Source organism: Solanum dulcamara, chromosome 7 (genome assembly GCF_947179165.1).
Source record: "Solanum dulcamara chromosome 7, daSolDulc1.2, whole genome shotgun sequence".
Lineage (NCBI taxonomy): Eukaryota > Viridiplantae > Streptophyta > Magnoliopsida > Solanales > Solanaceae > Solanum > Solanum dulcamara.
The window spans coordinates 74350681-74377568 of record NC_077243.1 but is presented as its reverse complement, the minus strand read 5'-3'; the positions used below and the strand labels follow the sequence as shown (position 1 = coordinate 74377568).

General features: G+C 36.7%; 1 protein-coding gene across 1 annotated transcript; it reads right to left on the bottom strand.

Annotated features, from left to right (window-relative positions):
• Positions 1 to 3414: 3414 nt before the first annotated feature.
• LOC129894023 (KH domain-containing protein HEN4-like) lies at positions 3415 to 24750 on the bottom strand. The gene is made up of 9 exons (XM_055969515.1): positions 24599 to 24750; positions 21173 to 21273; positions 20020 to 20748; positions 18694 to 19167; positions 18373 to 18618; positions 18010 to 18222; positions 17450 to 17505; positions 17280 to 17370; positions 3415 to 4125 (listed from the first exon to the last, which is right to left on the bottom strand). Exons 3-9 carry the CDS (start codon positions 20650 to 20652, stop codon positions 3721 to 3723), a joined length of 2118 nt encoding a protein of 705 aa, XP_055825490.1. The 5' UTR covers positions 20653 to 20748; positions 21173 to 21273; positions 24599 to 24750; the 3' UTR covers positions 3415 to 3720.
• Positions 24751 to 26888: the final 2138 nt, after the last annotated feature.

Here is a 26888-nt window from a genome sequence, read left to right as displayed (position 1 = left end):
ATCAAATAATTCAAGCAGCACAGATATCAATGCAATGCAATATTATGATGCAATGATGTGGTGGTACGGTGGAATCAAGACTGTCGCACAGTCTGTCGTATACACCTGCCGAGCTGTGCTACCAAGCAGGACCCATGGGGGTCTCGCAAACTATATACCTCAATCACAATATCTCATTATCCTTGCCACCTCCTCGTGGTCAAGGGATTACAATGCATCCACTATCCTGTTGTAATACTGCCTCGGACAGGGACTCAAGATACAAAGGTTTAAAGGTGTTTCATTTTCTTTCTCAAAAAGAATTTCCATATTTCTCAACTTCTATGATGAATGAGAATGAATGCATCAAAACACATATGACATAGAAGTAATATTCAACTCACATGTGGTAGAAGGTTCAAAGTTCTCAAAACTTAACCTACACATGATATTCATCCTCAATAAATAGTAATAGGAATATTCATCCCTTTCTCAACAATATTTTAATACTCAAGCATTCTCAAAACCCCCAACTCAACCCCTCAGGCGGGCATCACAAGTCAAATAATATACTCAAGCCTCTCTCTTAGGCAAATCATTAATCACATGCTCTCAAAACAAATAAGATAACAAATAAGGCCCCCACACAGGCTATGTAATACAAATAAACCCCCACACGGCAACACATTAATAAATAAGCCCTCACACGGCATCATAATATATATATAACATTCTCAACTCATACTAAAACCCCATCCCGAAGTCTATAACATATGAATGACTAATTACCCCATCCCAATCTCAAAGAAGGATAGCCAAACCTACCTCAATTGTCGAAACCGCACTCGAACACCTCCACCGAACAAGCAACTCTTGAATTCAATGCCCGGACTGACAACCCATTATCAACAATAAAACATACACATCACAAGGAGTCCAATGACACCCATATTGATAGGTTTCGGAACCGGGAGTAAAATGGTCCAAAAATTAATTATTTCCGAAAAAGGTCAAATCTGGAAATTTATTGGACAATCACATTCTACTTGTAATAAGGAACTCATGGTTGAAAAACCCATAAAAATAGAGCTCAAAACGAATTAGAAATCACCATTTTCCTTAAATTCAAATTAGGGAAGAAACAAAAAATTTTGGGGTTTGAAACTAAACTTTACGGGTTAAAATCATCAAAAACTTAATGAAAAGGAAAGGTTTTAGGTCAAAAATCACTTACCCAACACTTTGCCTTAAAAATCTCTTCTCAAATCACCTCAAGGAGTTTAAGAACTCAAACAATTGATGAAAATATTAAAATGGGAAGAAAGGGGCATTTTCTGCCCAAAAAATTACTGTTCACGCGTGTTACTGTTCACGCGTGTTTTGTACAAATTTTCGAAAATCACCCTCAAGGTCATTACATAGAGTCATCCCAATTGATTGTTTTTTATGTTGGCTCCCTGTCTTATATTGTGTCCCATAGTCTAGATGTCTAATCCTGGGTGTGTGAGGGTGTTGAGTATCCCACGCGTGGATCGTCTTGTGTTGAGAAGCGACTCTCCATTGAGGGTTGCACTAGGCTCAGGACTCATTTCTTACCATATTGCGTGGATCTTGTGAAACAACGTTGAGAAATGACTCAATTGAAAATTCACCTTTTGATGGACAAGGTACCAAGGACCTCTTCCATTTACAGTTATTATGTATGTAAAACACCTAAGCATGCTGTGAGGTCTGGAGAAGGCGGAAGGTATGCAAATTTTATTTCTATCTTGGGAGAGGTGAAAAAGCTATTTCCGATAGATCTTTGGCAAGTCCTATCGTATGAGAGGTCCTTGTCTAATGAGGCTATTTTTTTGTGTCCTATGGTATCATGTATCTCGTCGAAACTTTGTCCTTGCACAATCCCATATCTTGTGGTCGAGGTGGAGTCAGGATTTTTAATGTAGAGATTTTGGATCAGAATTTTTTTTGCTTATTGAGTTCTAATAAATTATTTATATATATGAAATGAATTCTTTTACACAAACAGAAAGTCTAAACTAAATCAACTAGATTTTGCTAAATCCGTAGCTAAAATTATGCCTCCCCCTGGTTGTGGTCACATGCATGGATGCAATCATGCAAACATGTTTTCTTCATTATCATGCATTGTAGTATTGTCTCACTATTTGTCTTGATTAAGCCTGAATAGTCGTTCACCAAAATAATAACGTGCAACCATATGATTTATTATATATTAATAATATTATATAATATAATATACATATTTTGTTCATAATTGGTGGTGTATTTTTTGTATATTGGCTAGCCGATGTAATTACTTTTTATCCAGCAGCCTAGTATGTTAAAAACATACTTTGGGTGTACAACATATTATTTGTACATATCTAGTATGTTTTCAACACAGTTTAAACAGAACCTATTGGGTTCAATTAAACTCGATCGTTATCAAGATTCACTACTGCCTTGCTAGAAGTAAATTCAAATTTCAAGCCCTACTTGGTAAGCTAATTGATTATTGGGTGCTTAATCGTTTATGTTTGATTAAAATGTTTAGTTTTGATTTTCTTCTTGTCTAAATTGTTTTAGATGAAAGGTAAATGAGATGTCCCCGGACCCATTTATAAAATTTCACTGAATATGTTGCTATTATAGATGACATTTGATAATTGAAAATGGAAGTAAGTTCGCCCCCCCCCCCCTACCCCAAAAAAGGACGAAAGAAAAAAGAAATATTGATGTTTGAATAGCGGTGGAGGTAAAATAATATTCACGTCAAACAAATTCAGTAAATTTTGCTTAATCTTATACTAAGAAGTTCATTAAATATGTATAAGCACTTAATTGTGAACTTAATAAATAAGACAAAAGCTATGCGTTTGTTGGCAAGTTGGCTCCGCTGCATCTGCCTTTGAATCAAGGTGGAGCTAGGGTACTTGAAAAGCGGTTTGAGTCGAAAAATTAAAATATATATGAGTAAAATCTATTTTTTTTTAGACGTCGCATACTAGCCTATCAGGTAGAAAATAGTCTACTAATGGTGATGCAAATGAAAATAACAGATATCAACTAATTAAAAATTAAATATATTATCGTTCAACAAAGCCTTGTAAATTGTAATGGAGAATCTTAGTAGTCCAATTAATTTACTACATAAGCTTTCATGGTGACTAGTGAGGTTTAATTTCCCGCCTCGTAATTCCCTTCCCCTTCTCCTGCCCCAAAAGAAAGAGCGGACTTGCAACTGACTTAAATTCATTTATTTTTGGTGGTGCCAAAAGGCACAAACCAATGAAATTCTAATCGTTTTTCTTGTTAATTTCCAAAATAGTAATATTGTAAAAAAAAAAGAAAATCAAGTTAGTATCCTTGAATTTATTTTTGTTTTCTACTTAACGAAACTAATGTCAATGAATTAACCTTACGAAAGAGCAATTTTGGAACACTAAAGAAATTTTTATCATTTGAAAACAATCTCACTACAAAGAAATCAAATTAGGCACCTTAAACCACAAGGAAGTTGAATGCTGCAGAGAAAACCTGAAGCGAGGTCTCCGAAAATATTGCCAAACAGTTAACTACTGAACCTGTGTTCAACGATACTCTTAACCATCGAATGCAATAAGTCAGATCACTATGACAGACACTTCAGCAACAACTACGGCACAACATGATATTAAAGTATTGTACAGAAGTGACTAAAACCTGCCATAAGTAGTTTGAGGAACTCATTGTTGAGGATCAATAATGGTAGGAACCTTGTGCAGCCATGTTCTGGTATGGTGGAGGCGCCTGCTGGTGCTGCTGCGAGTTGATGTTTTGATATGGAGCTTGATGTGGATTAGTGTTCTGGTAAGGCAAATGGGAAGGACTACCGCTAGGGTAGCCACCTTTAGCTGGATAACTTTGATAAGCACTTTGTTGAGCAGCATAATTCTGGTGGTAAGCACCTTGCTGAATATTGCTGCTCTTTCCAGCAGGAGACCCGTATCCTTGAAAAGTAGGCCGCCCAGCATTCAAATTCTCAGAGGACCCATGAAAAACGTTGTGCCCAGCATTCATGTGATCTGAAGTACCCCGAATATCATCAATGAATCCAGGTCCAATAGAACGAGGATCCCGAAATCTTGCACTACTTCCAGCAAACTGTGATTCAAACAAAGGATTAGCAACAACAACTATATGAAATAGAAATCAAGAGTGAAGTTCTGAAAGCAACGTCGCTTCAATAAATAATCCATTTCTCATGATATAACCAAACCCCCAGTTAAGGGGATATAAGTAGGAATAATAACTTTTGGCCTTAGGTTTTTGCGTCTTGATGTTGCTGTTAATCTTTTTACAAAATAATTCAACTAGTCAATTTAGAGCCTTTCCACAAATAAAAAAATTAATGGAAATGCATAGAGTCGTTTCTACCTTCAACCATGATGTTGGCTGTTACAGTTGCAAAAGGAGCAAAGTGGGAAAAGTCACAATGGACTCCTTGGTCAGGATTTTAAGAGTGATGAGTAGGGGAGGGCGTTGCTTGAATTATCAAAACTTCAATTTTGATTGTTAAGTTTTTGGGATTTTTATATTTTGAGAATGGTAATGTTGTATAATGCTGGAGACCTCCAAAAAATATATAGACCCAAAACAATGGGAGAGAACTAAAGCAATCACAAATAACCTAAAAAATCCACTTACTGTCGACTTCTGTACCTTCTTCTATACACCAAAAATAAAAGGTATTAATACAATTCTCTTTGATTTTTTGAATTGAATTAGAACTATCCTCGAAGCATCTGATGTTTCTTTCTCTCCATATTGACCACCATATGTATACCTCTTCCCTCGTCCCCCCAGCCATAAAAAATCTCTCCCCAACCCTGTCCTTCCACCTTAGAAGGAACAGGGAATAAAGACATGGAATAAGCTGGCAATGAATCCAAAACTGAGTTAATTAGAGTGATTCTTCCTCCAAGAGACAGATACTGAGCTTTCCAGTTAGCATAGTTTCTTAAGTTTTTTTACAATCCCATCCCAGATTTCCAACTCCTTATGTTTGTTGCCAAGAGGCATGCCCAAATAAGTTGTTGGGAAGTTCTCAATTTTACATCCCAGAATGTTGGCCAGACTTCGTATTTATGGGACTTCTTTTAACATGAAAAATGCTGCTCTTCCTCCAATTTACAGATAAACCATAAATTGCCCCAAATCACCCAAACAATTTTGACAAAACTAAATTGATCTACCTTAGCTTCACAGAAAATAAGTGTGTCATCTGCATAAAGCAAATTACAAATCCATATCTACTTCCCTGCTTGATTGCCTTTTCCTGAAATCTTTTATCCAGTTGTTCTGAATAGCCACCCTCATCATACTATTGAAGCCTTCCACAACTAATATCAAGAGGAGAGGAGAAAGAGGATTTCCTTGTCTGAGTCATCTCTCTAAGGGGAAAAAAGACCAACAGGTTCTCCATTAAACAGAATTGAGAAGCTGACAGTTTTAATGCAAAAATCAATCCACTTCCACCATCTCTCATAGAAACCCATATCCATTTGTTTCAAAATGTTGAGAAGGAAATCCCAGTTGACAAGGTCATAAACCTTCTTTATATCTAGCTTGCACATGATCCATGGGTCTTCACCTCTGAGCCTAGAGTCCAACATTCACTGGCTATGAGTGTTGCAGCCATAATTTGCCTGCCTTTTATGGAAGCCATTAGATGCTTGACTAGCTTGCTCACCACCCTCTTCAACCTCTCTGCAAGAAGTTTAGCAATTACTTCGTAGATTCCACTTATGAGGCTTATAGGTCTAAAGTCTCTTAGTTCAGTAGCCCGAGTTTTCTTTGTAATTTCAAACTCCTGACGGGCGTAAAAGTGTCTGCTAGCATTCATAAAATCCTCCTTTAGCAGCTCCCAAAAATTCTGATAAAAACTCATTGGGAACCCATTATGGCCTGGAGCACTATCACTGGTACATAGTTTGATGCAGGTCAATACTTCACTTTCATCAAATTGCCTTTGTAGCCATTCTTTTTCCTAGGTAAAGACTTTGCTGGTTTCCAGGGTCCTTCTCCGGCGGCCTCACCGGAGTCGGAGGAATGGAAGACAATACAATATTTTACAACGCAGATTTCAAATCGTACGAAATCACTAAATGCAGCTCAGGGGAGGAATCATGGTACGAGTGGGTGGAATGTAGCAGATATTTAATGCGAAGAGCTAAGATTAGCAGAAAAAGTTTTAAAGTGGTTGGCTTCAGTATTTATTGAAGCATCAAAAATACATGGGAATACAGTGAAGAGATGGAAAATGAAGGACCATTTCTCTGAGTTCATCTGCACACTAAAGTTCAACGAAAATGGGAGGTTCATCGCCAGTTTTATTGCTTTACAAGATCAAAGTAAATCAATAATTATTACATAAAGAGAGTTCACACAAAGGAGGGCGGGGAAATATAGCACATAAAGTGGCGAAGATCTTGTACGAGCCAACAAGAGCACAGGTGACCCAAGTAGCATCCACACCCAAGTTAACTTTATCTTTCAAGGAAGCTTGCTCCAATAATAGGTGGACAACAAAAGCCTTGAAGAAGGCCAAGGTACAGATAGAGGAAGACAACATACGAATCATAGGAGGTTCCTCAGCAGCGGAGAAGGACCTTCTAAGCAGATGTATAGTCGGCAAATTCCAGACAACACAGGAACTCCCAAGTTTGAACTATGTTAGAAGGTGGGCATGCAATACATGGAAGACAACATTTGGTGTCAGTGTCTTTGCAATGAATGACGGCCAATTTCTTTTCGAACACCCCTCAAGGAAAATTGCAGAGCATGTTTAATCTGGAGTCTAGATCTGGAAGAAGTTGAAGCTGGAACTCGACTGGTGGAATCCGACCACTAGCTGTTGGCCGGCGGAATTATGAAGGGACTGGGTATGGATACGGATCCTAAGTCTACCTTTGAGCATGTGGTCGAACAAGATGTTCAAGTAAACCGGTGACCGGTGCGGTGGCTTTATTGAAACAGAGGAGGAGACAACCCTAAAGAACCATCTTTATTGGGCTCGAATTAAGGTTCATGGAGACGGGAAAGAAGTTCCGAGAGAGATAGAACTGAACAGCGACAACTTCGTTTACACGATTCCAATCTGGGTTGAGTTGCCGATCATTGTCAGTCCAAAAAAAGAGAAAGGTGAGGCTGTAGGTTTTTGTCCAGCGGATAAAGGAAGGTCTGAAGTCTTACACATAATAGGCAAAGGCTCAGAGGTTAAAAGGGGGGCACATGGGTATAGTTAAAAGTGGGGAAAGTTCAAACCCCAGGCCACACGGAGAAAAAGAGAAGGGGAAGGGCCCACTTGGTGTTGTGGGTGGATTCATTAAAAGAGCAGAGGACTTGGGCCTACACTTAGGCCAAAATGAATTAAATAAAAGGAGAACAATAGCACAGCCCCAAAAACATGATATAATTGACGTATAAATACAAGCAAATATTTGCAACTCTCAAAAGAGTCTCGGGCCTGCAAAGGAAAAAGGAGATTCAGGCTACTCAATTGACTCAAAATGTAGAAACATCGACAATGGATCAATCCACACACAAAGAAGTTGTCGAAATTGCAGATATGCAAATAAAAGAAAAGGCAGACATGGCAGAGAGAGTTGAGGAAGATGTCATCCCCTTGAACATGCAACTTCCGGGTGAGAGCAATCTACCAGAGGAAGAATGTGCATTGAGGAGTGGATCCAATAATACATTATCCAATTAAGTACGGAATTTGGAATCGATTTCAAAGGTTGCGAAGAAAAGGCGAAAGAACTGTTTATGAGGGTAGATAACAATAAGTCACAACATAAAGGGGCACAAGGAACAGCTAAGAGGAAGGGGAAGTATGAACTGAAGGGGCTAGAATTAGATAGCAAATTCTGGAGTTATGGGTCTACAAGCAAGGGGGGATATTTGGCACGCAAAGATCAATGATTATGAAAGTAGTGACATGGAATGTGGGGGTTAAATGGTGGCAGGAAAAGGGCTCTCATAAGGAATATAATGAAGGAGTGGAAGGCAGATAAGTGTGTTTACAAGAAACTAAATTAAAGGGGGATATCACTGAATCTGTTAGGGAGATATGGGGGAATAAATGGGTAGAATATGATCAATTGGAGGCTAGTGGAACGGCCCCGAGGGGGGGGGGGAGGCATTGTCATCGTGTGGGACAAAAGGGACTGGACAGGGGTGCTGAGCAGTGTTGGGATGTACTCTGTTTCTTGCAGTTTTTCAGGGATAAGGCAGGTATTTGACTGGCATTTAACAGGTATCTATGCTCCTAATGATGGGGTAGAAAGGGAAGAAACTTGGGGGAGATTGGCGCAGCTAGGGGGCTCTTGACACGGCAATGGATCCTGTGTGGGGATTTTAATACTACTAGACACCCATCAGAATAAAATGAAGGAGAATAAATAAAGCCATGTCAGACTTCTCAGATCTAAAAGGGGGCAAGTATACATTGAAGAAGGGTGATAGACATGAAAGTGCAGCAAGACTGGACAGATTTCTCATATCAGATGAAATGGATGACAGCTTCAGACACATTAAGCAGTCTATAATGCAAAGAGATACTTCAGATCATACTCCCATTAAGCTACAGTATGGAGAATGGGAAAAGTCAAAATCCTACTTCAAGCTTGAGAATTGGTGGCTGCAATCAGTAGCTTCAAGGAGAGGGTAAAGGAATGGTGGGACTCATTCAAATATGAAGGTAGTCCCGACTTTACTCTAATGGCAAAATTGAGGGCTCTAAAAATCAAATTAAATGAGTGAAGACTGGAGTAAGACGAGACAAGGGAATTTAGGGTCTCAGAAAAAATGTTTTGGCACAGTTAGAGGCAATAGAGAAGATGCAGGAAAACAGAGCTTTGCAGGAGGAGGAGATTGCTGACTCTCTCTCACAATGGAATTTGAAGACACAGCAAGAAAGAAGGAGATTGCTTGGAGACACAGATCCAGTGCAACATGGCTAAGAGAAGGAGATAGAAACACAATTTTTTCCACAAAACTGCAAATGTCCACAGGAGATTCAATACTATTGATAAGTTGAAGGTGGATGGTGTAATGGTGGAGGATCCAGGAGAGGTGAAGAAAGAGATAGTGTCATATATGAGAGACTATACACAGAAACATAGAAATGGAGACCACACCTACAAATGGAGAATTGCCCCAGAATCAGTGATGAGGAAAACTTGTTGTTGATGGCACCTTCTGAACCCCAGGAGATTTTGGATAGCATTAAAGCTTGTGCAGGGGACAAGGCACCTGGACCTGATGGATACTCTATGGAGTTCTTCAAGAAATGCTGGGAAATTATCTAAGTGGATCTTGTAGCAGCAGTACAAAATTTTCATGAGAAAGGTATTTTTGAAAAAAGTATGAATGCTACCTTTGTAGCTTTGATCCCAAAGAAAGCAGGGGCAGAAGAACTAAATGATTACAGACCTATAAGCCTAATTGGGGGGATGTACAAGATCCTAGCCAAGCTTCTGGCAAAAAGGTTGAAGGAGGTCATTCATGGTTTTCTAGATAGACAACAAATGGCCTTCATCAAAGGAAGGCAGATAATGGACGCAGTGCTAATTGCAAATGAATGTGTAGATTCTAGACAGGGTAGTAAGAAGCCAGGTATTGTTTGCAAGCTGGACATTCAGAAGGCCTATGACCATCTGAATTGGAATTTCCTATTACAACTTTTGGAGAATATTGGGTTTGGGAATAGGTGGATCAAATGGATATCACAATGTATAAGCACAGTTATATTCTCAGTGATAATCAACAGGATACCAAATGGTTTCTTTCCATCTCAGAGAGGCCTGAGACAGGGTGATCCCTTGTCTCCATTTCTTTTCATACTAGCTATGGAAGGAATGAGCAACCTCTTGAATAAGGCAAGGGGGAAAGGATGGATTAGGGGCTTCCAGATGGGAGAGGAAAACAGTTTGGAGGTAACACATCTGCAGTATGCAGATGATATCTTGATATTTTGTGAAGCAGTATAGGAACAAGTCCTGATTTTTTGGGTCATTTTCATCATTTTCGAAGCAGTCTCTGGGTTACACATAAATTGGGGGAAAAGTTTCATATATCCCATCAACACAGTTGACGAGATAGAGAACCTTGAAAGTAGACTTGGGGGTAGGTGGGAGAGATAACAACTTATCTCGGCATGCCATTGGGTGCAAAGAGTAAGTCAATAGGGATTTGGAATGGGGTGGTGGAGAAATGCACTAGGAGATTAACAAATTGGAAGAGTCAATATCTCTCTAGGGGTGTTAGACTGACACTAGTCGATAGTGTTCTGGACACTTTGCCTTCTTATTTGATGTCTATTTTTCCTATACCTGTCAGTGCAAGTGAAAGAATAGATGCACTGAGAAGGAACTACTTCTGGCAGGGAAATGAAGATAAGAAAAAATACCACCTAGTCAAATGGGAGGAGCTATTAGTAGACAAGAAAGCAGGGGGTCTAAGTATCAGAAACATGAAGCAGCATAATCAGAGTTTGATGATGAAATGGTTGTGGAAGTTTGCTACTGATGAAGGAATGTTGTGGAAAGAAGCCATTGTTGCAAAATATGGAATGGAAGACAAATGGATGACTAAGATTGTAACAACACCCTATGGGTGCTCAGTCTGGAGAACTATCAGGAACCTATAGCCATTGATGCAAATCAGAACAAAGCTGAAGATTGGGAATGGACAACGAACATCCTTTTGGCATGACAATGGACAGGGCAAGGAACTATGAAACAACAACATCCAAAACTCTTCACGTTAAGTCAACAACAACATGCCACAGTTGCCATGATGTGGACTGGTCAGGGATGGAACTTATTCCTGAGGAGACATCTGAATGACTGGGAGATGAGAAGAATTGTAGAATTTTACAATTCAATAGCAGGTTTCAATAACCTCAATGGAGAAGAGGACATACTGGAATGGTGCAAAGACAGGAGCGGAAAGTTCTCTATCAATTCAGCAGACAAGAAGTTGAATTCAACAGTAGTGAAGGAAAGAGATTGGCCTTGGAAGATGATATGGAAGCCAAAGATTCCTTACAAAGTTTACTGTTTCACCTGACTTTTGGCTAAAGAGGCAGTGTTGACACAACAAAACCTAAGTAAAAGGGGTCATCAATTAGTCCCTAGGTGTTTTCTCTATGGGGAACAAACTGAGACAATCAACCATCTTTTTTGCATTGCAAGTGGACAGATCAACTATGGAGGATGTTTATATGCCTAAAAGGGATCAGATGGGTGAAGCCTGGAAGCATAGCAGGTGTTCTAAGATGCTGGAACAAGGATGACATGGTAAGTAAGAAAGAGGAGAGATGGAAGATTGTCCCGGCTTATATGTGGTGGTCAGTTTGGTCTGAGAGGAACAGAATCTTAAGATGAATTGCTTAGGCCTATTTTATTTTTGGTGTGAGCAAAAATTATTAGCTCAAACAGAAGACATTTTTGATGTTCTAGACTTTTTGTAAGGATAAATTGAAACACAAGATGTAAGTAGTAAAACTTTTGTAGGGGAACTACACTTTTTGGTGTAGTATACCTATGGATATATAGAATTAATGTTATCTTTCTCAAAAAAAAAAAAAGGTTAATACCTTCAAACCCTTGTAGATTAAAATCAGGCCTCCAATGTTCAGTTTCTTTGTAAAGGTTCTGATATAAACTGATGATTGCCCTTTATGTCTTCAGAATCTGAAACAGAAGTCCCATCCACTACTAAAGTATCAATAGAGTTGAATCTCTTATGTATTGTGGCAATTCTATGAAAATATTTAGTTTTCTTGTTCCCTGCTTGAGCCATTGAACTCTGGATCTCTGTCTCCAAGCTATTTCCTCATTTCTGGATACTTCAAATTCCATAGATAAGTGAATTTTTTTCTAGTCTAGATAGCTGACACAAAACATCCTCCTTTTTTCTGTTTCCAATTATTCTTATTCTTCAAACCCCATTCAGCTTATCTTTCAACATCTTCTACTTTGTGGCCAGGATGAATGAACCTGTACCAGTTACACAAAAAAGAAGTCCATGATTCTTTGACATTGTCTCTGAATCCTTCCACAGCCATCCACCATTTTCAAAATTTGAAATATGGTTTCTTCAAACTTATATCTCCACAAGATAGCATTATAGGATTATGGTCTGAGCCTAGTCTAGGCAAAAGATTTTGCTTGATCTTATTAAAAAGTACCTCACACGGCTGAGAAAATAAAAAATCTATCTATTCTGGAGGCTGACATATGATTATCACCCCTTCTCCAAGTGAAAGATCCTCCAAAAAAAGGACCAAAGAACTCTAGCATTTATCCAGTCAGTGAATTCAGACACAGCCCTGTAATTCTGTGACATTGAAATCTGTTTGGTTATTTCGAGTGAATTGCACAAAATAGAATATTTTACTGCCATGTTTAGGTTTTGACCACGTTTAAGAAAAATTTTCGTAGCCAGAACTTGGCAATAAAGTTTTGACGATGGCAGAAAAATCCTGCTAGATTGATGGACAAAACTTGCTTAGTCAGAAATCTTGATGGATCACCAAAATTTGGCAACTAATCATCAGGATTTGACCATAAATCCTGGCGAATCATCGTAACAAGCTGTGCAAAAATTTCACCAAAACATTTTTGCTCCATTTATCCAAATTGGTCTAAATCAACTCCAAATTTGATAGAAGCCCTAATCACTTATTGCATAAATTATCTATCATTTACGCAATAAGCAATTAAGGCTTACTATAGTTAATGATAGGGGACATTCCAGCTTAGCTTATAATGATATTGAGCATGAATTCCTTTGTTGGTGTTTTAAACTTGTTGAGGTGAATTTTCAAGGGGATTACTTCCCCTTGAGAGTTGTTCTTATAGTTTTTGGCCTTTGGGTTAATTATGTTTTAAATTGATAGGGTATTTGTGTTTGATTCAAGTGTTATGCCAATTTCCTTAGTTTTGGTTCTGCGTAAATCTCACTTTTCTATCCTTTACTTTGTGTTCTTATTTTGCTTCAGCATCCGTATCACCGTTGTTGTCACCCTCATACACCATAGCACACACACCCGGACCCCGGAAATGCCTCCAACAAAGATGTCTCCCACAACATTACTCTCGCCAAAATTAGGCGGAATCCATCGGTGGCCCCCTAAAGTTGGCACCAACTTTCACTTAGACACCTCAACTAGGTTTTGTTCATTTTAAACACATCAAGTAAAGCCCCGATGTGTCATTTTGACACTTTTTTTGACAATCACCCAAATATATAAAGTGTGTGTAATGCACTCGCCGATGACGTGTCTAAAGTGGCGAATTAAACGAAAACACATGGCATATATATATATATATATATATCAAAAATAATTCTCAAATAATGACTTTTGAGTAGAAAAAGATGACTAATAACTTGATGACATGTGACATTTTTTAATCCAAATAATAATTTTTTTTAAAAAAAAAAGAAAAATCAACTTCTATTAGCCCCCCACACACACCCCACACCCTCCTAGTGGTCTCTCCAGCACCACCCACCCCTCTCGTCGTCTTCTCCAATCCCACCCACCCCAACCCATCCCCCACACCACAAGATCTTTATCTCCCCCCACACCCACTCCAACCCTACCCGTATCATCTTTAGAAAAACTTTAAAAAGAATTTAACTATTTTAAAAATTTTAAGAAGATGGCTTTAAAATGATTTGGAGAATTTTAAAAATCTTTGTCGATGTTTTTCAAATTATTTCGAGGATGAAGGTAACAAAACAAAAAAAGGTGTTTAAGCTTTGAGGAAATCTCGTGGCATTCAAATTCACTTTATATTTGGCTCAAATTTATTTCACCATGGATGAAAAATGGCAGCTAGAAAATGGAGGAGAAGAACAAGAAAAAAAATTTAAAATTTTTTTTAAAAAAAAACGTTCTTCACGCGCTCAAAATGAGTGCAGCACACGCAATGAGCCAAGTCAGCGCAAAGTGTCAAAATGACACATCGGGGCCTTACTTGAAGTGTCTAAAATGAACAAAGCCTAATTGGGGTGTCTAAGTGAAAGTTGGTGCCAACTTTAAGGGGCCACTAATGGGTTCTACCCCAAAAGTATATATGGCATATGGGTGCCATTATAAATGTTTTAAGATATGCATCTTTTGAAATCATCTTTTTCCACCTGATCCAAAAAAAAAAGTGAACTCTTCCTGATAGCTCCATGGACAAGGATGATGCGATAGAAGCCCTAAGAAGACACTCATCAAGGTCTCAAGATAAAGAGTTGCAAGCCAAGATTGTTGGGCTTCAATGGGAACTCAAGAAGATGCTTATCATAAAAGAAAAACCCAAAAACGAGTCCAAGAATTGTGGTGAAGAATGGACTCAGTACTACACATATTTTATGGTTGGGGCCCACATGGGGCTGAATTTCTGCCAAAACAGGAGCTTAAAATCCTCACCCAAAAAGGAGGAAACTTTTCCTTATTTGAAACTTTTCCTTATTTCCTTAGGAAAGAATTTTTGGTATTATTTTTATATGCTTTCCAAGTTTAAAGTTTCCTATAGTTTAAAGTTTCCTGATTAGGTTTTATTTATTGCTTCCATAAAAGTAGGTTCTATTCCCATTCTATTCGGGATAGTTTTTACCCTCTATATAGGCGTAGGTTTTATTATTTTAAGGAGACATTATTATTATTAATTGAGAGTTTCTCTTCTTTACACCTTTGTGCTTGGCTACTTGGGATTTATCTTACAACCTTATAAGAACAATTCTTAGGAAGTAGGATTAATACTTTAACTTGATATTTTTGGTTCTTAATCGTGAATTAAAGAAGATAATTACTCTTATACTAATTATTGTCTCTAGTTTCGTCGAAATAGGGGTCTAGATCACTTTTTGATCTAAGTTCTTGAATTGGCTCTATTAGTATCTTAAATTAGCTTTAATTCGCTAAGTTTTGAATATTAAGATCAATTAGGGTTCTTAGCACATCTTTTGAATTTGGGGATTTTCTTCTCCAATTTTGCATATATTTCAATTTTTGTCTTTAATCTTTATAATTTCGCTTCCACATTATTTTTTTGTTTATTCAGGCAACCCGATTCTTATCATTTACTTTTCCCTAATGATCCATTTCCTCAAGTTTGCCATTTATGTAGTTCCTATATCCTCAGAAACCATCCTATTCTAACCTCCCTTATTTAGTGGCTATCACTTTCCACCATAATGTATTCTTACGTGAAAATTTCCCCAACTATCCTCTAATAATGCCCTATTGATATGGATGATGTACGTATCTCTTGACCCCCTCTACTAGGAATGTTAATTTTTTCCAACCTACCAAGTGGTATTTTTTCTTCCTTTCTTCCCACTCTGCAAAAACTCCTTCATCATCCTCTCCGAGTGATTTGATAATTACAATTAAGGGGAAAAAATAGAGGTGGGTATGTTTTGAAAAAGGTTAATTTCAAAAATGTTAATTTTTTCCTCCTCAACGGATATTTTTTTAGTAACAGTGATATATGGGGCACTTGCCCCCACCTAGATTAAATCATTGTGTACATGCTACCTTTCAACAACATAGTTATAGGGTAACTCTATATACCAAGGTTAAGACAAATGGGAAGAAACACCTATTGTTTTCTTCCCTCGACCAAGACTTGAACTTTGATCTCCCAAAGCCCATTCAATCGTCACACTCTTGGGTGCAATGATTTTAGGTGTTATCTTTACTAATAGTTGGATATGCAATGCGTTGTCCATGTTTCCACGTCAAGCCATTCTCTCGAGCATATGGATTAAAAAAATATTGTCATAATCGTAAGTCCAATTTACACAAAATTCTCAATTACCCACTTCTTAGCCTTAAACTCATCATTCATTACCTATAAAAAGGGTGCCAAAAATTTGCCCCTCCAGACATGCACGTTGAGATGAGGAAATGAGATTTTCCACTACCGAGTTTAAGCTCCTGATAGGAACATAAGCAATTATTTGAAAGACTTTCTTTTTGATACAACAATATTTTATAGATACTCTACAAGACTAATAGACCAAGACAATATATATGTCATTGGCCCCATGCTTCTTCCGAATGAGCACAACAAAAATGTGTTAAAAATTTTCTTTTTTAATGAAGAGTTAAAACTCATCTTAAAAGTGTCATTCGTAAAATTAATGGATGCATTCTATCACATCATTCTCTATTAATTCCTAGCAATGACGGAAGAAGACCGGCAGAAACCCGTAAAGACCCTCACTAGTCTTGATACCTCCATCAACTCTTCTTTATCAAAAGTCTATCATCTGCTACATTTTCACCCCTACTAATTCTCTTAAATGTTACTTTATCCAGAGTTGGCCTCTAATTCTCCTTCTTGTTGAAATTGTTGGTAATAACATACTACTCCATCATTGAACTCCCCATTCCCCGAAGTTCTCTACCATGATGCTTTTAGTGAACTTGGACTCAAATTAAAGTGTCCATGCTCCATATGTCCGGTCCTGGGGTGAGTTGAACAAGTCCCACATTGGTCAATCATGGGATGAGTGGGTCTCTTTATATAGCATTATGGCTTGGCAATTCTCATCTCTTGAACTAGCTTTTGGGGTTGATTTAAAACCAAGATCTTATCGGCCCTTTAAGGGATGGGTGGTCTCTTTAATATGACTTGGACAATTCTTACCTCTTGAGCTAGCTTTTGGGGTTGAGTAAGACCCAAGAACCATTTCTTTACATGGTATCAGAGCAGGACTCATCCCAATTCTTATTTCCAATGTTGGGGCCATATTAAATTACCCACACGCAATTGAGCTAGCTTTTGGGTTCCTATATCGTCCCTTTAAGGGATGGGTGGTCTCTTTAATATGTCTTGGGCAATCTTTACCTCTTAAACTAGCTTTTGGGATTGAGTTAGGCTCAAGACTTATTTCTTTACAAGAAATTTATTATAAGATGAATTGAATGCATATAGCATACAACATTTTAAAGAATCCAAACTCAAATATGAAAATACATGTAATTTTCTCTAGCATGTCCTCAATATAACATAAAAATGGAGATCACAGGATTTATTAGATTCCTTTATCGTGGGGAAAAAAAGGTGTAGCCAGGAGTAACAATATCCAGCAGTTCACCCAAATAGGTCGGTTATCAAAAAAAATGGAGGAAAATGACACAATGCAAGTCTTCTACCTGGTTGGAGTAAAATGGACCAAATGAACAAACAAAAAAACTCACTAAACCATCTATTAGTAGCTCTAGGCAAAGAATAATTTACCTCATTAATGTTGTACCCTCCTGTTCCTTTTGCAGAACCAAAAGAATGGTCTGGAAACTTCATCTCTGGGGGACTACTGATACTTGAGTATCTGGAGTTCACTATGGTTTTCAGATGAACTGCAATAGAAAAAGCAGTCGAAAAAGAACATATTCAGGAATTGGTAGTACCTAGTGGCAATGGGAAGATCTGGATAACTTGGATGGTCATATTCACGAACAGCACCCTACAAAGAGAAATTAGCACTTCTTTAGTTAACTGGACCAACTGAAAAGACCAAGGCAGCAAATTGTTTCGACAAACTGAGGAAAGTATGACAAGTCACTTATTCAACATCCAAATATATGGTCAAGGGGAAAATACTATCAGACAGATGAAGCATAAGAATATTTAAGAAGTTTCTGTTTATGGGAAGGCATGTCTCATGTACAATTCCAGTAAATTCAATTTGAATAGAGGATTGGTGCCTCATACTACCACCACATTAAATGAATTAGATGATGCATTCTGCAGGTCATACTGGCAGTGCAAAGTTGCTAGAACTTGGTGCTCTCCTCATGTGAATTATCCTAGTAAAGAGGTTACAACAAACATATCACACTACCCATAACACCAAAACATAGAAGATCAGAAATAAAGGTATGAATTAGCCCAGGCTCCACTGTTATCAAAACAAAAGTCAAGGTATAAGCTCCAGTAGAAGCAACATTAGCCAGATGATCTTCCCTACCTTCAAATGTTCATATCTTCTAGAGCTACCAGCCCCAATTGCTCCAGTACGTTGTGGATCTCCACTTCGGAAATCCTCTGAAGGAACAAATCCAGGAAGTGGCCTAACAGGAGCAGACTCCACTTTACTATTTGCATCCCTAAGGCATCTTTCTCTGAGCCTTGAAGAAATCTCAACCAAAGCATCTTTTGCAACACCAATGCTTCCAGAAATCTGAATAAACGGAACTTCAATTACTTTGAGATTGAAATCTCTCACAAAATCGTGGAAACAACAGTACCGACATGCACTAGAAAATTGAAACTATGACATATCTGAACCAGAAGTGACTAAGTCTAAACTTGCATACTACATATAAATCACCTGCACAAGCTCTTCATCTGCAGATGCGCATCTGGGTTTATCATCCTTGGAAAGAACACGAATATCCGCCTGCGTTCTCCTTCTCATCTCATTGATAACCTGTCCTCCTTGTCCAATAATGCAGCCAACCTTATTTGAGGGAAAAAGAAGCCTTGTAGTGATAGTTCCTTTGTCAGAAAATTCACTTGTTTTACTTTGAAGTTGAAGAATGGCATCAATAGTTCGTGATCTGGGATCCCAAAAAGACTGGAAAGAAAACAATGGCTTAGTGACATGCTATCAGTATGTTAATATTATGAATTCCTCAATCAGAAACATTACCTCCAAAGAGGAGACACGAATAACTCTTTCATCAGATTCGGGTGCGACATCCTCAACATGTATACCCGCTCCTGTTTCCTGCTGCAGTTGTTTTACATTGAAGCCACCCTTGCCTATAACACCACCAATTTTTGCAGCTGAGCACAGAATTTTCATGGTGAAATCACCAGGAGCTTCACCAGCACAAGGGGGAGGACCATAATCAAAATCCGCACGGCCAAATCCAGTAAGCTGGTTCCTATAGCCTCCCACCGCTAACGCAGGCGACATACCATTTAAATTAGTTTTACTTTGAGACCACATTGATTTTCCTGGAGGAATCATATTTTCCATGGGAGGACCAGGGGGGTGAAAACCTTGAGCACCATGTACCATAGGAAAACTCGAGGTAGGTTTGTCTTTGCGAGGATTCTGATGCAACAGTGTTGATACTTCATACAAGGCTTTTTTCACCAAAGCAGGTTTGCCTGATATCTGAAAAAAAAGAACTACCAGCAGTGAAAATTCTGACATGATATGTTCCAAAAAAAGATACTTAATTCAACTCCAAGACTATTAGCAAGAAAATTAACTAAAACTAGAGAATTATATTCCCCGATAAAAATAGTAGCTTCGAACATGATTGTATCCTGAAAAAGGTAATGACCACCATAAAACCAAGAGACTAAACAGAGTTGAAATCGCAAACACCTGATTATCTATTAGATGTTTCATATAAAGAAATAGCATGGCTGCCCAAAAAGACAGACAGATAAGGAGAAACAGAGAGAAACAAAAATCTAGCGTGGCTGCCAATTGCAAAACTTAGAGCACAGACATTAGCCAAGTGCACAGAAAATTTCTGCTTGTCAAAGAGGTACCTTGTTTTTTAAGTTAAAATAAAAAGTCAATGAGGAAAGTACGAGTCAGATAAACAATAGCTACTGGACAGCTCGTCTAGTGTTCAAGGACTTGAATTGCTAAACAATGGTGGATTATAAAGTACAATAGCCCTGAGTGACTCTTGGCTGCCTTCAGTGATAGACGCAATTACTTGGACTAAAAAACACTCTAGCACTAAGGTATCAGGACTAGTAGAGGCTTGAAGATAATCATAGGGAGAAAAAAGAGATGTACAAAAAACATCTGATCAATGCAACTGCTGCATGCAGAACGAAGATCAGTACAGATGAACAATTAGTTAAAGTAAACAATACTCTTTCCTTTTCATCCTCTGCACCATCATATTCTCCAAGTAATAAAAGTTCATGTCAAAACTCACTCACCTTAGAAACAAAAATGAAACTAAATAATCTGTGCATCCAAAGAAAAGAACATGAAACTTACTTGGACCAATTCATCAGTGGTCATAGCACAAGCTGGCAAATGTTCAGCAGAAAGGACACGAATGCTTGCCCCAGTCTCACTTCGCAATTTCTGAATAACATCGCCTTTTCTTCCTAAAAGGCATCCAACCAAATTGTTCGGAACAAGGAGACGCGTGATTATTACAGTTTCACTCTTATCCTCATTTTGTACTCCCAGCAAGTCTTCCTCAACAATCCTATTGTGAACTTTTAACAGAGCATCTTGCGCGGCACAATGTGGCTCCATGGAACCAGTTTCTTCCATTGTCTCTGGATTATCATTGTTTTTGTCATTATCTTGTCTCCTAGCTAGTTTCGTAGAGGGACTAGAGATGATTACTATTCTATCATCAGAACCAGGAACACTGTCAGCAACTGTAATTTTTGCTTGAGTTTCCTCTCTCAAGGCTTTGATTATGCTACCACCTTTTCCAATTACGCTACCAACTTTTTTGGATTGACAAAGTATACAATAGGTAGTATCTGAACTTTGAGAATTTTCAGATGACCGTTCATAACTAGAAAAATTCAACTTTGCATTTTTACTGCCTCCCTTCCTCTTGAATTGGGTATTCGAGCGTTGCTTGAGAGAATTTCTTTTGTATTCGTCCATGACTAGATGGATTAAATTATTCTCAACTAAAAGAACCTTCTTATTCCCTTGGGCAACTTCTCCTTGCTTTAGCACTTACTCCAACAAGGCTATGACCTGAAAAAGGAAAAACATTTAGCAAGAGACAGAGAGGGCAGCGACTACAAACATAAACAAGTTAAATAACTTATAAGGTACGATTGCATCCATTCTTCAAAAAAGGGTATGATCGCATCCATAATTATTGATACGGTATGCAAGGAAGAAGACATTTCTGTTAAACATGAGAGTGGCTCAAGTTTCAAAAGTCACACCAGCAGAAATGAAACTAAAACATAATCATCAACATTGCAGACTGTCTTCAGCTCAGTTTAATTTAGAGACCTGCCAGTGCATTGCTCTCATGAGTTTGTTGCTTTACCAGTCCCCATCTATTTTGCAGTGTATATATGATTAATAATAATCAGAGATTAATGCACTTCAGGTTAACTCAATGGTATGAGGCTTGTAACCAGAGGAATGAATTAACAGTTAAACATACCTTGTCAAATAAGTAGGCTTCTCCCTTCTTTGAAAAGCAAATTAGACAGATAAGTTCCACCAAGTATCAAAAGCATCCATAACATTCTACAAAACATATCCCTGGAGGAAAGAGAAACAAAAAAAGAGATGGATACTGTGAGATTCTGCCATGAGCTACAAAGCGCCTCTATAGACTGTAAATCCAGCACTATTATCAAAAGGTGAAAATCCTAGAAAAATGCTAAGACCGACGCACAAATATCAAAATATTCTCTTTAATGAAGAACAACAACAACATACCCAGTGAAATCCAACAAAGTGGGGCAATGAAGAAAGATGCAGATGAAGGAATATATTTGTGTGTGTATACATGGATGTGTGTGCGCATGTACAAACACATGCAAATACAATGCAATTATAAGTAATTACAACAGAAAAAACAACTATATAGGCAGAAGAATTGAATAATTCTTATGATAAGTTGGGAAAAAATAGAAATCACAATTTAGTGAAATTTATTAAATAGAAGGCCTAATACATGAAATGACACTTCAACTTGCACACATCTGGAAGATCGGTCCCCCAACTTTTACTTGTTCCAGTTTAGAGCATCTACTTGTTAAAATTCCACAGAATAGACTTCTCTCAAAGAAGGAAGAGGGCTTAAAATAGCGCATGTTCCTCAATTGTGTTGACTTTGACAACACATTACTTATCACATATAACTAATATTTGTTAGCATAGTGGACAGATCATGAATATCTGTACACATATATGTACAGATCTGTGTATATTATATTAGGAATATCAGAATATGGAAAAGCTATAACACTAATATGTAATATCTGTACAGATTTTAGTCTAAATAGCTTTCCATAGTTAGAGATAGGAGATATTCAGGGATGATTACAGGATGTTACAACTAGAAATAGCAGATATTCAAGGATAGAAATAGCAGATTTTTAGGGATGTAAAATCAGAATTCTTTCTATTTAATGGCAGAACTCTCAATTTGAGAGACATTCAGCAAAATTGACATGGTATCACTGCTCTGATTCTTAGAGTCCTACATGTGTGGTTCCTTTCAAAACAAAAAAATGGGAGTTTTGGTTCGCTTAACTCTTCATCGATGATCTGTCCTAAATACCTAGGGCTTTTGGTCTTGGTCATCTGTTATGACCTTCACTTCAAAACCAAATCTGTGCATCTTTAAGTGAACCCTGCATCTACTTTTTTGAACCCCACTAATATCATAAAAAAAAGGGCAGCCCGGTGCACTTAAGCTCCCGCTATGCGCAGGGTCCGGGGAAGGGCCCGACCACAAGGGTCTGTTGTACGCAGCCTTACCTTGCATTTCTGCCAGAGGCTGTTTCCAAGGCTTGAACCCGTGACCTCCTGGTCACATGGCAGCAACCCCACTAATATCATACACAACCACAAATAATCTTCTATCAAATGGACTTGCCACCACCGGGGTTTCCCACGAGAGCCATTGATGAAATGCCATCTCCAATGAGGAGAGAACTACAAGGTCCTCCTTCAAACTCCTCTTAAAATCGAGAGAGATTCCTACAAAATAAAGATATCTCCGATTACATTATACCCTCCAAACCACCCACCAGTGCAGCCTCCTCTGCCAGTCACCGCAGCTCCAATGAGGACGAGACAAAACACGCAAACAGTGATAGTATACATTGTTTCCCCAAAAGCGTACAACATCCCAGTTATTACTAGATTAAGAGGACTTAAATTGCGTTCTTAGTAAAGGTAAGGGGGGTCTATCTGGAGTCAATTAATGAACTTTAATCCCTCTACAAAACTTATAAATGAAAAGGGATTCTGAATCCTCAAAAAAGATTAATGGACAGGCCATGTTATAACTTTATTGCATCCAAAATACTAACACCAGTTTGCACATTGTTTAGAATTTTGGTATTATGTACACATTGCAAAACGGCAATACAAATGACGCATGACTCATATTATATAAGGTCCCAAAAACGCAATCTACTCTAATAAGAAAGTCATTTCTTGTTGTTTAAAATATTTTAGCGGTGTAGATCTAATTTAGAACGATCTTTTGAAAAATTAGTATGGGTGTAATAGTAGTTGTAGTTAAGGGATCCCCTAGAAGTTATTGTAGTTAAGTGATTTTGAAAGACCTATTTGCAAGTTGGCCAAGGGTGAGAAGTTTTGTGACCAAAATCAAACAGAGGGTATACTCGTCCTATTTCCAATATTTGAGAGGCAATGTTGGTTGTTTTTCCTTTTTTTTAAATCAGACTTGGAGGTCCGTTTGTTGTAAGGGACATAACTTCGCCAGTTGGCTGACGGTGGAGACCTTTTGGGACCAAAATCAAATGAAGGGTATAGTTGAACTATTTTTAATAGTTGAGGGGCAATTCTGACCTTTTTCCCTTTAATCAACAACACTTTGTATAAAGCTCAAGAATTGTAATTTAGATTTAATGATTAATTTGCTTACACCAAATTTCTTATTTTCACTTCTAGTCACTAGTATGTTCATTCACCATAGTAATTAATATATCAGTTTCTCCCTTCGACGATGGTGGACCATTTGGAAGGAAATGAATGCAAGGATTTTTAAAAGCAAATCAGAATCTGTAGTTAGTACTAAGTGGCAAGTGCAGATGTTTATCCCAACTGTTTTTTTTGGTGTAACATGGCAATTGCAAATGATATAGAGACCATAATAGATTTTTTGAGCTCATTACACAATATGTAATGGAGGCATGGAGCCCTTGTAAATTCCCCACAACACCTTCTGGTTGTTGGACATCTAATACAATACCTTTTCAACGATAAAAAAAAGAATTAATATATCAGTTTACTATGGGTAATGTTGTCCACCTTAAGATAAAGCTCATGGATTCTGAGACCTATGCTATAGAGCCTTGGTGCCTACAGTAACACACAACTTTTTGATTTAATTGTTGTCTTAACTGCACCTTTAAGAATAGCATTATCTAGTGAGTTCAGAAAAAATATTAAGCTAGTTAGTTCTTCACTCTATCTTCTAATATCACGAAAAAAATAGTTTACTGTCTAGGCAAAACTTCATGAACTCCCAACACAAGCTTGATCTCCTGGTAGTTAGTACTCAATGAAAGATGGAAGTCATGCTCTTAGTGCTCAAATGTAACCTAAAACTACAAAAATTACAGCTTTATTAATGTTGTTCTACTTCTCCGCCAATGTTATTGGTATTATCATATCAGACTCACGATATTGAGAAATTATATTCAACAAAAGAACAATGACCATGCTTATTAGCTCGAGTTAACCGTGATACACCTTAAAATTACCGATTCTCCAGATTTCTAACTCCACAAACAATTACTGTAATTCTACACGAAAAAAAAAAAGCCAACTAGGTTTTCAATTGTGGAAACGAAAGCGAAGAGCTTGAAAGTCAGATACATACCATTTCTGATACACCGGAATGTATAGCCAGTAACCGAGTCGATCAAAGTGGAGCTAACTAATGTAGGCAGGAAATATAGGGCTCCTTTCTTCCCAATTATCTTCACCGGCGGGACGAAATTTTGGATTCGCTTCCGTCTTTGATTTCAGCAGGACCTAAGGAAGATCACTTTTGGGCCTGGGCTTCTCTAGTAGTTGGGCTACAAAAAGAAAGGGGTCATAGCACTTGGAAAAGTGTATATCACAACTTTAAAATGTACTATTTTATAATTACAACTAATAAAACTTTAATTACAAATCTTAACAGATTTATTAATTTATATTATATTTTATTTTATTAAGTGTTAGCATTAACTATTAAGTAAAAGAAAAAAAGAGCATTTTTTGGGGACAAATCTATGACTATAATTAAGGAATTTCAACTTACACATGTTTTTTCATATTGTCTAAATCAACAGAAATTTTTCTCTCTATATATATATATATATATTAAAGAAAATCATCTTTCATCCAACATTCAATAACAATTATTTCATCTTTCTCATTTTTTGAAGTGATTTTTATGTGTGTTTATTTTTTCGTTTGATTTTTATAGTATGCCTAAAAAATCAAAACTTGTTTTTACACCTAGAAAGAGTCCAATGTTAATCAAAGTTGAAAGACATGTGAAAATAGAACCATCAAGTTTAACTCAAAAATCGGTGAAGAAGAATAACACTCCGGTGAAGAAGAATCAAACATCATTGAAGAAGAAAGAAACAACAGTGAAAAGTTTTACTTCTTCAATTCTTGGGCAAGACCCAGAAAAACAGTTGCGAGATAGAGGAATATCTTCTTCTTTTTTTTTAAAGATGTTGAATATTTTAAATTTAGTTTTTGACATTAAAATACGTATACTTTGTTTTATTAGTGGTACTATGCACTATTAAAGTTCATTCTTTCGATCATGATTAATGAAATTCAAAATTACAATTTTTTTGAGTATAATTTTTGTATACAGTCTATACAATCTGAATAATCAGCTTATACCACTTAAATCCAGTTACATACCAACTGTATACACAAAATATATTATATGAGTTTAATATGAAATTTACATTAATCTATTCAAATTAGTTACACATTGAAATTTTATTTATATACTAATTGAATACAGATTATACACACAAAATATATTGATATATATGATTGCAGTTTGTATTTTTATATCCACATTAATTATGCAGTTATATTTTTGTGTACAAAATTTTTAGTAGTCAACTCTAGATATTAATAATTTGCAATAATATTGGTGTTTAGAAAATCTATAAAAGTTGGTATCAACTAGTAAATTTAGTTTGGTATGTATAAGAATTTTACTTTGTGAAATATGTATGAAATTTGATATCTCAACAAATTTGCAAACTATTATATTTTTTATCAGTGTTTAGAAAGTATATAAAAATTGATATACATTAATAAGTATAAGCATTTTAGTGTTTATGAAATGGATATGAAACTTGATGCTTCAACAAATTTGTGAACCATCATACTTTTAATAAGTGTTTAGAAAGTATAAAAGTTGATATCTATTGATAAGTTTATATAAAGTTAATTTGCTCCTTCCATTTAGTTAACTGTTGATGAATTTTCTATTTTAATAAGGTATTTTGAGTTCAGTTTTTAAATATGTTCACTAAAAATTAACACAATCGGGTTATACACTCATTTCATACACTAATTTACTTTATTTATGCGTTTCAAATATTTTAATGATATGTCATCTAAATTGAAGTCAATCTGTTTTAAAAATAATTGTTATTTAATATTGATATATAAATTGGTTTCAATAGTATTAGTTAAAGTTAATCGTAAAAAAACAGATTATATACTCATTACATATAGTAAATGACATTTTTTTAATATGTCGTGTGAATTATTATTTAACAAGACATGCTCATTTCATTCAATACAAAAATTATATACAAACTGGTAAACTTGATTTATTTTAACGATCTTTTTTTATATTTTTAATTTTTATAAAATTTGTATATATAAGATGCTAATTGTAAATTATGCAGTATTTTTCAAATAGAAATTTATTGTTAATTTTATGCATATTCATAATTAGAGGATTCATTGTTTTATGTTAGCTACACAAATTCTATATTTAATGGAAGGGATATTTTCTTACTTAAATGACACGATATTGACTAAAATTATTTTTTTCTCGTTTTTATTTTTTTGAATAGATAGGTTTAATAGTTTGTTAGGTAGAGTTAGATTCTACTGCTACATATGAAAAACTAGAA

Excerpts from the sequence above, each read along its gene's own strand:
- LOC129894023 (XM_055969515.1), bottom strand. The coding sequence starts at position 20,652 with ATGGACGAATACAAAAGAAATTCTCTCAAGCAACGCTCGAATACCCAA. Across the intron at positions 19,168-20,019 it reads CCACTGATGAATTGGTCCAA|ATATCAGGCAAACCTGCTTT; the intron begins GTAAGTTTCATG and ends CTTTTTTTTCAG. Across the intron at positions 17,371-17,449 it reads GATCTTCCCATTGCCACTAG|ATACTCAAGTATCAGTAGTC; the intron begins GTACTACCAATT and ends AGTGAACTCCAG.